General features: G+C 35.3%; 1 protein-coding gene across 7 annotated transcripts in view; it reads left to right on the plus strand.

Annotated features, from left to right (window-relative positions):
* Sema2a (Semaphorin 2a) overlaps positions 1-13,597 on the plus strand; it is a 150,147-nt gene that overhangs the window by 100,910 nt on the left and 35,640 nt on the right. For all 7 annotated transcript variants that reach the window (XM_017613726.1, XM_017613690.1, XM_017613697.1 and 4 more), the window contains 2 exons: positions 7,854-7,941; positions 8,182-8,233. In XM_017613726.1, coding sequence (XP_017469215.1) covers positions 7,854-7,941; positions 8,182-8,233 — 140 coding nt within the window. The remainder of the gene's footprint in view (positions 1-7,853; positions 7,942-8,181; positions 8,234-13,597) is intronic.

A 13,597-nucleotide genomic window follows, 5' to 3' on the forward strand; every position in this document is an offset into this window, starting at 1 on the left:
CACGTATGACGACAATCGTCTGAACGATATCGTGTCGAGATTGTGTTGCTTCATGAAAACCAAAAATTGTTTGATTGTTTGCGCGATATCGTCAACTCGATTCCAGTTCTGCTTCACGTAACAGTAATAGTAACACGTAACCGCAACACAAATGCATAAATCAGTGTTTATACGAGGTCGTTTTGTCAGTTTCAAAGTTACGTGATTCATGCCCTGCGTGCCGCGCTTGTAATAATGTGCAATTGTAATCTGAAATAGTGGCTGTATAAAAGCGAACGTATTTGAGCTATAAAATAGTAGTTTTTTTTTGTATTATTTCTACCCTAATCTCATTCAATCTCTTCTTAAACTTCACATCTTTGGCACCAACACCATCGAACTCTTAAGAAAATCTAAATATACAATTTTAACCAAAGTAACCACAAGAAATGAAACCGAATTTTTTCACTCATACTTTTGAAAGGCTTAATGCCCAACCATATTTGTCTACGCTGCTTCTTCTCTCTTCAACAGCACTGAAACTAACTTTTTCTGTGGCATTCCATTTATAAAGCAGCTATAACACATATACATTTTGTTGTAAAAATACATTTATAAAAAGTATGCTTGAAAAATTCATGCCGAAAAGCTCTCACAGAGCACAAAGAAGTGCCGCACAAATAAACTTTAATTAGATTTTTTAATTTCTGCCAGAAGCTTCCGCATGCTTTTCCACGTCCTTCATCAGCTGTAGTGAGAATGCCTGTCGCCAAGTGTTGAGTTAATTTCAGCCAGTTGTTTTTTTTTCGATGTATTTGTGTTCCTTTAGATCTTCGCATTTTTGACAGACACATTCGTAGTTTCTCGTCTGCGCTTTTTCTGTTGTTAATTTGTTAATTTCCTTTGCAAGGATGTTCACGCGCTGCGGGTGTCTGGAATTACTAAACTAGTTAGGAGCAAATACAACTACATATACTTCACAAAAAAAAAACCCAACCTTTGTGAGTGTAAATATGTATTCATGCAACAGAAAAACTGTAAAATGCAAGCGTCAGTCAATTGCAGTTGCAAAGAGAAAAAAAGCAAATTGAAGAAAAATAAACCAAATAGCAAGCACACAAATGTGTGAGCTTAGCGACACGCTTACCTACAATTTTCCATCCTCAAACGCCAACAAGCTCACAGTCACACACACATGTGTATGTACGAGTATGTTAACAATCGTAATATTTGTTGGACTGCAATTAAAGGACCCACTTTTTTGCATGAAATTACCTAATTGCAATCCGCCCTGCATTCACGAATGAGAACTCTGCAGATAAATAGTGGAATTACGAGCACGTGTTTATTATAACTACGCAGCAAAGAATTTTATTTTCTTTTTTCTTTATTTAATATTTTACCTGTTTTTTTTTTGTTTCATGCATCTTTTTCTCGATTTTAATTTCTTAAATTTTTCTAGCCTTTGCTAGCGAAACAAAAACAAACGCTGGCCCAGAAGAAAGTTGCTGTGCGGATTCATTAAATTTGAATTGTGAGCGGGAAACCAGAAACCAGAAACTGTAAATAAAAGTTAGCTTTAGATTTTAAAGTGAAAAATACAGAGAAAAGCTGCACCGTTCTTCGAAGCTACCACTGGAACTCCGTCTCTGTATATTGGGTATCATAAATACTTAAAAAAACTTGGCTTTTATTATTACACCGATTTATGGTGAAGGTCAAGGAAAAATGGCCATTATTTCGTGTATGTGTCCAAGATATGTCGACATTTTATACTTCACAGCCTGTTGCCTTTCTTTTTTCACAACAAACTTTAGAAAACAGTAGTAGAAAGCGTAGCAAAAAATCTAAAGAACTGCGTACTGCCTCAAGAAAATTTCTTAGCCATTTCTTGTACGTCATTTTATATGGAGCTTTTGCTATTCTTGAGAGCTGCAGCCAGGCCTTAAGACATGAGCATAGGAAATTCAAAAGTCATAGATAGCTACATACATGATGCGTGCAGCCGAAGCTACTGTAAATTCATGATCAGCCAAGGTGAGCTGGAACTTTTTTTTTGGTGAGCTGGCGAGCTGGAATCAGCTCTGAAAAACTAAGATATCTTATCAAAATTTGGAATAACTGTTGCTCTTTATCCAAGGTATGTTGGCATTGTTTAAAGTTGGAACGTAAGTTAGAATTTTGGCACAAAATAAGACAGTTATGAATTTTTTTAGAAAATGCGCGGTGCACTACCCACTGGTGATGAAACGCTGTATGTCAGTAATCACTTTTTCAATCCCCACCAAACGCGTTACGAATAGTGCTTAGAGTATCACTAAGAACCCTATTGAACATTTTTTAAATCGGGTATAACCCCGCCCACCTCCCATATAACGCTAATATACAGAAATACAAAAACTTCGATATATAAGTAGCTATATATTTAAGACAATTTACTCAAAATTAATATTTGCAATAACCGCTTAGCAAAAAATGATGTTAACATAAATTTATGGAAAATGGGCGTGGAACCCCACTTACGTCTACAAATATTTATATCGGTAGCCGATTTATCAATTTCCCAAATACTGCTCGGTACTGTAAAGTCACAAAAAATCAACTTTAGTTAGAGTATACGCTTACTAAAAACTTTAAAAGATAATCGGTTTCTATTGACAGCCATGTCAACAGCGACTAACTTGCTTCCTTATTCGAGTATCCGTGTGCATTTTATTTGCAGAATAAACATGTTTACACTAAATATATGTGTCTACATATAAGTATGTATGTATATGGACAGTCTGCAATTAATGAGCGACAACCAACAACAGCGGCGTCATCGGCATGTCAACAATTTATTCATTGTTGACATACGCAAAACACAAATGACTACTGTACAACAGCAAACCGAAGCATTATTACAAAAAAAAAAATTTACGTAATAAATACATACCTACATACTTACACAGTATATGTGCATATATTAATAATTCTAGTGCCATATAAAAGAAGCAATATCAAGACATTGTTGGAAGGTTGTCGCAGTAAGCCAAGCAAATAGAAAACAATTCTTCTGCATGTGATATGCTACATACTTACAATATACAAATACATACATATATACATACAATTGCTTTTATATGGCATTTGTGTCCAGTAACTTACTTGAAATGTCATATAAGCACGCAGGACATTGTGAGGACTTACATGGCAGGATGTTAATTGCTTAAGCTGTGGTGGCATGTTTAATTGTGCGATTTGCTTGCTTGTTTTCCGTCAACAGACACTTGCGTCGTGGGTAAAAGCTCGTATGTATGTACACAAATATTGGTCATGTATGTTGGCCAACGTACGTGTTGTTAAGTACATATGTATGTATGTACATACAAATGTTGTACATACAATGAATAAACAGAGGGGTATAAATATGTAAGTGCCAAGGCCTAAAGCGAGTACTGTATGCACAGAAATTTACTTTTCGAACCTTACTCATGGTTAACTAATTATCTGGTGACATGTACAACGTACGCAAAAGTTATTTAACTTGTATGTATATCGATTTGGTCTTGAACGAATCCTTACGCATTACATAAAACTAAGCAAGTCTACAAATTACTTCGAATCGATGGATTCTATTTTGATACTTATTAAAACATTTTGGTTCTGTGATATTTTTTTGTTTACATCCTTTCCAAATCAATTTGAAGAATGGACCCTTGACATTCTCCACGCAAAAATTCACAATTATAAATGAAGCAGTGTGTATACTTACATGTGTATATGTATTTTTTTTTTTTATACATTAGAGGGCGAAATTCAACTAACAAATCGCTTGAAGGCAAGCAAATGTTAATTATATTAATTAAATGCCTTTTTTTGGCAAACATTTATTTGCTAAACACATATTTTCCTTTCATTTCTAAGGCCACTCAGACGAACCGGCGCCATGCGAGACGTTCACAATTAATTGAAGCGTTGTGTACAAATTTGCTAACAAATTAAAGGCACTTAAATGTGTTTGCTTTGAGGCCGTAAAACTGCTAATTGCTAACCAAAGAAAAATGATGGATTATTATTTTTATTTAACGACCCATTACGGCTGGGGAAGGAATCGCACAAATTTTCAGAATGTCAATAAATATTTCTTCACCATCCTCCAATGCCAAGGCTACACGGATGACAGACTTAGGTTGCGGTTTCGATAAGAGCGAATTTTATCGCGCGAATAAAATTAGCATTTAGCGAAACCGCAGCCTTAGAAGAGCTTAGCGGAGATGGAGAACAGCACATCTAACCAATTTCCTAGGCTGCGTCAGGAAAAGAAGCATGATAGATCTCCTAGACATCTAAATCTCAAACGAAAAATGTGAACTCAAATCTGCTTATGCTATTAAATTTTAAAAGAGATAACACTTTGATATGCATGTTTTTGCTTTGGTAAAATAACTCCGTCATAGACAAGAAATTTTGGTAGAGTTATGGAGTTAAATGAATACTTACTTTCAAATGTCCATGTCTTATGCAAAAATCCATTTTTTGATATGTTAAGAATAGAATTTGAGAAAGCTTCGAGTAATACTTTTGTATAAATTATACTAACAAAATATATACACAAATGTTGGAGAGTATGTTTGTATTCACTTATTAAATAAAATACCACGGCGTATGAGTAACCTTAAGTCATCTTCCCGCATACAAGCGTCAAGCGAGTAAATACTTTCCTAAATTCGAATATTCCCGATTTTCTTTGCTCTTCACTTTTTTCAACCACCTTTTTCACCCACTCCTATTGGAAGGATATCCAATTTTTCTCACTAATGCCTTCGGCTATTTGTCAATTGATTTGAATTTCAATTTCATTCTGCCCGATTTTGCTGGACATGGAAGTTCGTTAGTTTTTATGAAGTGCGCCAATGATTTTTCCCCCTTTTTGTGCCAAAACAAATGGCAGTGAAATATGTATAAAAATGAATATTCTTTTTGTGCAAATGTACATGTGTATTTATGTATGTACAAATATGCTTGCATATACATACATATAGTGGCAACTGAGGTACAGGTTTGTTTTCTCTTCCTTCTTGTAACTCTCTTTTTTGGCGAATTTTTAACAATTTTTTTTTTTTTCGTATTGAAATACAACACTATTCCGGGCATTCTAACATCATTGATGGCCATTTTTATTTACAAACGAGTGCAGCATATCAATTTTTCATTTCGGAAAACGACGATTGTTAATATATTCGCATGCAAGTTTATAGAAAATACCTATGTATGTATGCGTATATATATCTGAATTGGACCAAATAGCCGCAAACTGTGCAAGCTGCTCAAACGAGTGGGGTCACATTGCTCATCCATACAATCACAGGCCAGTACGAATATTGGGGAACGAAATTGCTGGGAAATAAAATATTTTGCTGTGCCAAATCAATGGTCAGCTTTGACTGTAGAAAATGCGCGCGCGCCCTCCCTCTCGCCTTCAGTACTGTGGAGCTTATTCGAATTTTTTCAACTTTTTTGTTTTAATATCCCAACATTTTTACATTTCTTTGTCAGTTTATGTTTCTTTGCTTTCCCATTGGTGCATCCTTAACTCATTTATTGTTAAAAGATTTCAATCGTTTATTTTTCAGTACAAATACATACATATATATTTTTGGATGGTTTATTTTCGTTTGCAGTTTGTCTGCAGCATTTTCGGGTATATCAATTTACTTTGGAAAGCTGAACGGCAATACACCTAAAAATATTGAAACGAGAATAAACCATACCATCAAGTTACGTTTGCACACATATCGCCACAAAAAGTGAATTAAATAAAAAAAATACAAATGTAGCCATTGTAATTTAAATGCCAGTATTTCATAGAAGAAATGTTTATGTAAAAAAGCTTTCCTTAACAAAAAGCATATCTAAAGTGACAGTGCGCATCTGTAAGATTTTTTCCATTGCTGTCATCTCACACCGTTTTAAGATTTTGACATATTTTTGGGGTTGAGCCCCACTTTGTTTCAACGACGATGGCGATCAAACTTGCATCCATCCTTTTCGTCATTTTGTCGGATGTCAACGTCGTTGGCGAAGGTAAACAAAATGTAAATAACTTTAACAATAATGTGAACTTAAATATAGAATTAAGTGCTTACGCTTTTCGCAAGTTTGTATCGTCCTTTTCCTTATTTATTTTTACACATTTCTATTGTGAGATTTTGATACGGGCAGCCTTGAGACATGACCAGCTCCCCAACTTGCATTTACAGATATCTGGAGCAATGCTGTCTAACTGTGAAGTCACAAAGAAAATGACAAGCATTCGTGGCTAGTTGATGACAATAGTTAGTTGCATTGGCGAATTAGAACTCACATGTGAATATGTATGTATGTACACGTATGTGCTGCAGTTGAATTGTCAAGCGAATTTTAAATACGTTTTGCTGATTTATCTGAATATTGCTCATTTTCATAGAATATCTAAGGCATCGAAGGGCACAAACTCCAGAGTGTTGTGGTTAGCAAAGCGCTACAGGGCCTGGGTTCAAGCCCTGGTTAAAGCAACATCGCAAAAAAATATCGAAAAAAAGTATTTTTCTTAACAGGCAAATAAGAACAAATAAAATTATATCTGTTTTCTCCACACTAAACTTACGAAGCGTACCTGCTACCAAATTCCCTGTTCTCAAAATTTAATTTCGATTCAAGTTACGTTTGATAACAAATGCCGCGATTCAAGCCCAGGTTTTTCTCATTAACTTACCGAGTTAGTGAAGTCATGGCTAATGATGTGACAGATACCAGCCTAGAGAGAGGCCACACAAAGATTTGTATCCCCAGGACTGTTAACTAGACTGCCGTGTTATGCCGGAGATATCAACAAGGAGCACCAAAGCTTCGCTTGTTGACTACTGCAATTTAATGAGGCACTTGTCTAACCTGTATGTTGGTAGATGTCTGCTCTAGACCTTGAAGAAAAAATAGGTCAATACACTAACTCGTTCTAAGGTCATATTGTTATCTTTGAGTGTTCTATATCATCGCTTAAATTTGGCATAACCGTCTATGTACGATTTTTGTGAAACTTTTTAAAATGTATGTAATGCTTTACGCACAACCAAAAAGAACTACCAGCTACAACTGAGGAGGTAGTAACTAAAACACCGTAACAAAAGGGATTTTTTTATCACTGAGTTTACTAACATTTATTTACAAGGACATAACAGTTATAAGTTTTATAGCAAAAACGTTGCTCCATAACAGTTATTAAATGAGAAATATTTTTTATTTCGTCGATAAGAGTTATAACGCAAGGTTTATTTTTTACGTTTCCTGATAACTGTTATGCATGAGAAATATTATTTCCGTTGCCGATAAGAGTTAATTCCCAACGTTTATTTTTTAAGTTGCTGGTTAAGAGTTATTTTACAACCTTTATTTTTTACGTTGTCTGATAAATGTTGTAAGATTAGGATATTGATGAAGATGGAAGTGGAGAATAAGATAAAGATGATGACATAAAAGTGAGAGATTGAAATAACTCTTATCAGATCACTTAAAAATAAACGTCGGGCAATAACGGTTATCAAGCAACGTAAAAAATAAACGTTGGACAATAACTGTTATCGAGCAACGTAAAAAATAAACTTTGGGAAATAACTCTTAACAGCAACGAAAAAAATATTCCTCATCTAATAACTGTTATGAAACGACGTTTTTGTTAAATTTCAGAATTCAGGCAACATTTTCAATTTGTAAATTCGATATAACAGTTATTTTTGGTCCCTGTTTATTTATTATACTCTAAAGTCTTTTAAAAATGGTACAATTAAACATATCTTCTACGAATATACAGCATTCGATTATTATATTATCAATACTTTTTTCTTGGTTTTTTCCAGATCATGTACGTGAATTCAACTGTGGCAAATTATACTATCGCACTTTCCACATGGTCGAAGACAGGGACTCGCTCTTCGTGGGTGCCATGTAAGTTATGCTTCTATAATATTAAAAAAAAATAATAATCTAAAGGTGTATGACTCCCATCAAATCGCCGCTGTTGTACATGCTGCTCATTGTTCTTTTTTTTTGTCCGCAACAATGTGACAGCAACAGTTTGGTACTCGTTTATGCAACAGCAATCCCAAAAAGCCCAATAGCGACCACCACAATGGCGGCGATTTATTGGCTTTTATCGATATTAACTGATTTTTATGTCTCCCGCAGGGATCGCGTATTTCGTTTGAACCTGAAAAATATTTCATCCTCACAATGCGATGTAAGTATTAAACAAAATAAAATAAAAAAAAAATCTACATAATAAACAATTTATGGGAATAGTAGTTGTGTTGTATAAAAATGGTGCAATACTGCTAGCCAAAGATAACAAAATAAATAAACATGAAAACTTATAAAAGGTTAGAATATGACCATAACGGCGCTTTTTCATTAAATAAAGCTCTAATTAAATATTGATAAGCGCATTCAGCTAATACGCCTAAATGCATGCACCGCTTTGGCACTTTGCAGCACGAGCAAAGCGATCTGGTGCTAACTATAAGCGGTAAGCCAAAGCCGAAAAAAAACACAATACCTTCCGTACATATCGTTCGATGCCACAAATACATACACCTACATAAATATTCTGGCAATTCACTTGTGGTTGCTAATACGCCTAAAAGTAAGCAAGTGTTCCAGCAACCGTAAATCAAGTCGCGGTTAATAATACATAAAACATACAGATCAAAGAGCCGCCTTTATCTATGTGTGAGTGAATAAAAAATTTGAAAAGATGGCACAGATAATTTTGAAGCGCTGCGCTTGAGGTAAAGATGATGTGGCTGACATATGCGCGAGCGATTTATAAGCATCCGCCTAAAATTTAGCAGAACATAGACAATTACGGAATAAAGCATAAAGCGTAATGAAAAAATTTAGGTAAAACAACCAGCAAAAGCGATAGACTCGTAGTAAAATTACATAAATTTTTAATGAAAATGTGTCTCAAGCGATACAGACGACCACAAATCCTAAATGTTGTGAAAGTATACAGTTAAAAGAAAAAAAAAATGAAAAAATACACAGCTGCAGAGCTAGACTTTCGTTTGTATTTATTGTCTCTTGGTATAAACTTTGCTGCATTGTAGCGGCAGCAGAACGATTAATCCTGTTGCTACCTTAAACAGCTGACATTGTTTTTATAGCAGGGAGATTTTAGCTGCGATGGCAGGTCAGAGAAGAAAATAAAACTCGGCCGAAACAGACATTAGTCATTTTTTCCCTTAACTACTAATGTGTCTTGTGCTTATTTAAAATGATAAAAAGTGCATCGCAAATGCCCAGGAAGGGAACCAGAAGTAAAAATTGCAAATTTTCTAGGGTATTTGTTTGTTATTTTATTGTCGTTCGACTTTTATGTTCTTCGCTAACATGCCACTATCCTCCTGGAAGTGGCGACAACTCAAATTTTTGTTTTTTGCAAATTTATCTAAAACGGAGATCCACCCCTCTCTAATGGATTGATACATTCTGGTAAAACACATTTCATGATTTTCTTCTATTTAACGCTGCTGAACTACATAAGCAGGTACTTTGCTCGGATATGCATTTTAATCGTTTTTTTTTTTCTTTTTTTTCAAAAAAATACTCAGGAGGCCAATTTCCGTTCTATGAAATTGTGAAGTGATAATGAAGAATTCAATGCCAGTGAAAATTTAATTTGTTCACTTTTTCATTGCATTATATCATTTCAAGCGCCTCTCTATAAATAAAAACGTTTCCATTAACATCTACCAGGTAATTATTTCATAAATTATTGTGAGTTTAAGATAATGATATTAGTTTTTTTTTTTAGAAAAATGTCCAACTTTTCTTTTTCACATTGAAAACTTTTTGGTGAAAATGTTTTCACTTTACGTTTTTACAGAACAATAATTGGCCCCCAGTAAATTATTTAAAATTTACTTAAAAAATTTATAAAAACGTAGAACTCACGCATTTTTGTATGTGTGAGCTTCTCTTCCAAATTGTGACCCGTCTCCGAACGAAAAATGGTTTTATGAAAAAGTTTTTCATGGCAGCTGTCCTGGATTTTCTATTACCTGCCGAGGGGCAACTGCAATTAGAAACATATTTTTATTTTGCTCTAATCAAGTTCGAACCTTGATCTTACTGCACCTCTAACCACTTAGCTATGGCTGCCGATTTTACTTAGCCAAGCGACTTTGGAGGTTTGGATAGTATTTGGAAAATATTGGAATTGATAAAAAGATCTTTTACGCTTAACCCTCTAGTAGGCAGAACCGCCGAACCGCCTCCAGACGGTCGTTAACTAAACACCTTTTTAGTGCACCTATAATAATTTTTTTCTATATTCGTAAGGCACGATCCTTAGACAAAAATCGTACCCTTACGGCGAAGTAAATTTTAATCCGTTATGTCAATCCGTTTTATTTTAATCGGCAGTTGAATTACAGATTTTTGAAACACGGTTAAAATTAATTATTTCTTGCTATTTAGTAATTTCGTAATTAAAGGAATTTTTTCTTTTGAAAAATTTTTTAATAAATATAAAAAAAATCGGTGGATCTCGTTGTAAAAAGCACCGTATTTTAATATAAGTTTNAATTACAGATTTTGAAAACACGGTTAAAATTAATTATTTCTTGCTATTTAGTAATTTCGTAATTAAAGAAATTTTTTCTTTTGACAAATTTTTTGATATAAAAAAATTCGGTGGATTTTGTTGTTAAAAGCACCGTATTTTAATATAAGTTTTATAATTATGTCACCATTCGAAATGGAGAAAATTGCTTTCGAACACAGACCGTCTACAGACCGGCTTGCCGACATATAAAACCCCAGTTTTTAATTTTTGACCGTCTGCAGACGGCATTGCCGGTTCGTAGGTCAACATTGTGTAAGAGAAAGCTGAAAATATGTGTAAGTATATCGGCGAGCCCGTCTCCAGACGGTCTTGGTTTTTCTCTCCTGTAGGAAAATGTTACTGTCACAGATCGAAATGGACATCAATTTTGGATTTCTCGTGCTAAAATCACCCATTCCTGAATTTTTCAACTCATAAAAAAATTGGCCTACTAGAGGGTTAAGGATGCGAAAAGAGTACCGGGAAGAACTTTTGTGGCAGCATTGAAAAGGCTTCTGAAGAGTTTGGACTTCAGAGGTTATGTATTAGCGAAATCTCTAAATATCCCTTCACCGGTCCAAAAAGGGAATAGTAAAAACCTACTGTCCAGGCTCTTCTTATATGTGTCTGTAAAAATCTTGCCCCAAAAGGCAATACCTCAGAATAAAATTTCAAAAACCAAATAACAACAACAACATCCAGGACGAAGTGAGACCTGGGATCTTTCTGCTCATTCAAAGTTAATGTGCATAGATGGCATATGGCAAATGGAATTATTTGGCCCTCAGAAAACCAGCAGTATTATTAGAACTTATAGCCAGTTGTTTTTTCCTGGATAATTTGAAAAATCAATAAGGACTTCTTTTGGATCTCATTGATCCTTACAATGTTGCAAAGTGTAATTGGCGCGTACAAATTTTATAAGTACGAAAAATGTCACCTAAACTCGCTCCAATGAGTATGTTAAATAGATGCGCATGTATACGTACATACATACATAACCACACATAAGCCCACGTTGAATCTCAACGAAAAAGAAAAAATAATATACATAATTTTTCTCTCATAAATATTTCCATTTTGCAACAAGGTCCATTTTTTCGACACTGCAATGCCATCAAAGAAACACAAAAAAAAATGTTGTGAAAAAGCTGAGTACACCTTAGGACATACGAAATTTTTAAACCAAAGTGGTTTTGTACATTTTTAAACTCCCCGCAGTATTCATAATTCACCATAACCAACATAACGTCGTAAAATGGCGAATAAACGAGGCTAGGCCAAGGTAAGCTGTCGGGAATTAAACAAAAAACCAAAAAAAAAACGCCGCTGAAAAGGTAGGCTGCTTAAGCAGCTTAGGAAACACTACGCTGCCTGTGTGATTTTGGGTTTTAGCTTAGTAGCAATGCTTAGTTTTGTGTCTACTTTATTATGTCCCTTAACGCACCCACACAAACACACACACACACACACATGTTTACACTGCGCCCCAGTGTTAAGTGAATCTGCATCTGAGTTATGGATGTTGTTGGGGGGGCAAAAGGAGAAGGAGCAGCATTTCATGACACCTCATCGCACTTTACTTTGTTCTGCACTAAATATTTTATAGCAACATTAAATCTACGACGAATATGGCGCATCAACTTAACGCAATTTGCATTTGGTTGCTTACACAGGATGCTTTGTTGTAGTCTTATTTTGGCACAGTGAATTTATGAAAATTATGTGCCATCAGTTTGGAGCCGTAGAAATGGAAGGTGGTACGAAAGTGTCATTTTAGTAAGTAGGTTCATCACCAAACCCGACAAGTGAGCAAAGGATTGGTGCAAAGTGGTGTTTTTTCATTGCTCACCAGTTGTTTACATTATATTTATTCGGAGAAGTTTTTTGTATTTGATGTATGTATACACCACTTAGCAGCTAACTTTTTCAAATGTATATACAGTTGGCCGGCCAAAGCCACAAATATTCACAACAAAATAAAATATAATTTTCCTAAGATATGCGCTTCTTATTTGTCATTATCTTTAAGATAATTTCTTCGGCTTTAACAAATACATAGTCACCTTCATATAAACTTTTTAAACTATTGAATTAACTTTTACCTGTCAAAATTCATTATTACTTTTCACTATTCCACTATTCGCATGCCGCTAGTACTCATTTTGAAAATTCAATGCGCCCCGTAAGGTTACTCATACGCCTAGGCATTTTTACTCGCTGCCACTAGGAAATGCTTACGTAACTTCTATGCAGTGAAAATGTATGTAAAGAATGATTAATAAAACATGGTTTTGGTTTTGTGCGTGACATAACGCAGCCACAGGCACGGCATGTAGATAAGCATGTATCTTTTACTTGCAAAGATGCGTAAGTGCATCCCTTGAGCGCTGAACACTTTATGAGCATCGCAATACACCTGCCATCAACGTCGACTAACACCTACCATCGCCACATTAGCACTTGGCCATGAGCATATCGCTAATGCGTAGCGAGTGGAGTAGCGCGCATTGCAAATACTTTTTCTGTGCCACACAAGACGGCGCAACATGCCCGGAACTGACGACGATGAGCACAACCTGAGCAGCGCTATGCTCATTATGGCGCCTTACTTTGTCTTCGCATTATGTATTTATTATGTGTGTTACGTGATTTATAAATCAATTTTGTTGAAAGCATTAGAGCACGCACACGCGCACGTGTTTGGTTCGAAGCGCAAGAGCTCTCCTGTACCGCGCCACTTTCCGCATTTCTGGAAGCTTTTGTGTTGTCGCTAAGTGCCTGAATGTGGCAAAAGTGCTACGCTGCTTCTAAATTTATGCAACGCAGTACCGCCTCAAGAATAAAGCAGCAGCAGCAGCAGCAGCAGTACATAATAAAATTAAAATTTACAAATGTGCCGCCTATTTCCACTCGTCTATGGCTGCGTATTCGAAATTGGTTACATCAACATTGCGGCTTGCAACACATGCAAGTAAGTGAGTAGTGCACTTACAG

Source organism: Rhagoletis zephyria, unplaced genomic scaffold (genome assembly GCF_001687245.7).
Source record: "Rhagoletis zephyria isolate East Lansing unplaced genomic scaffold, Rhagoletis_zephyria_1.1 Rzeph_scaffold_00018, whole genome shotgun sequence".
Lineage (NCBI taxonomy): Eukaryota > Metazoa > Arthropoda > Insecta > Diptera > Tephritidae > Rhagoletis > Rhagoletis zephyria.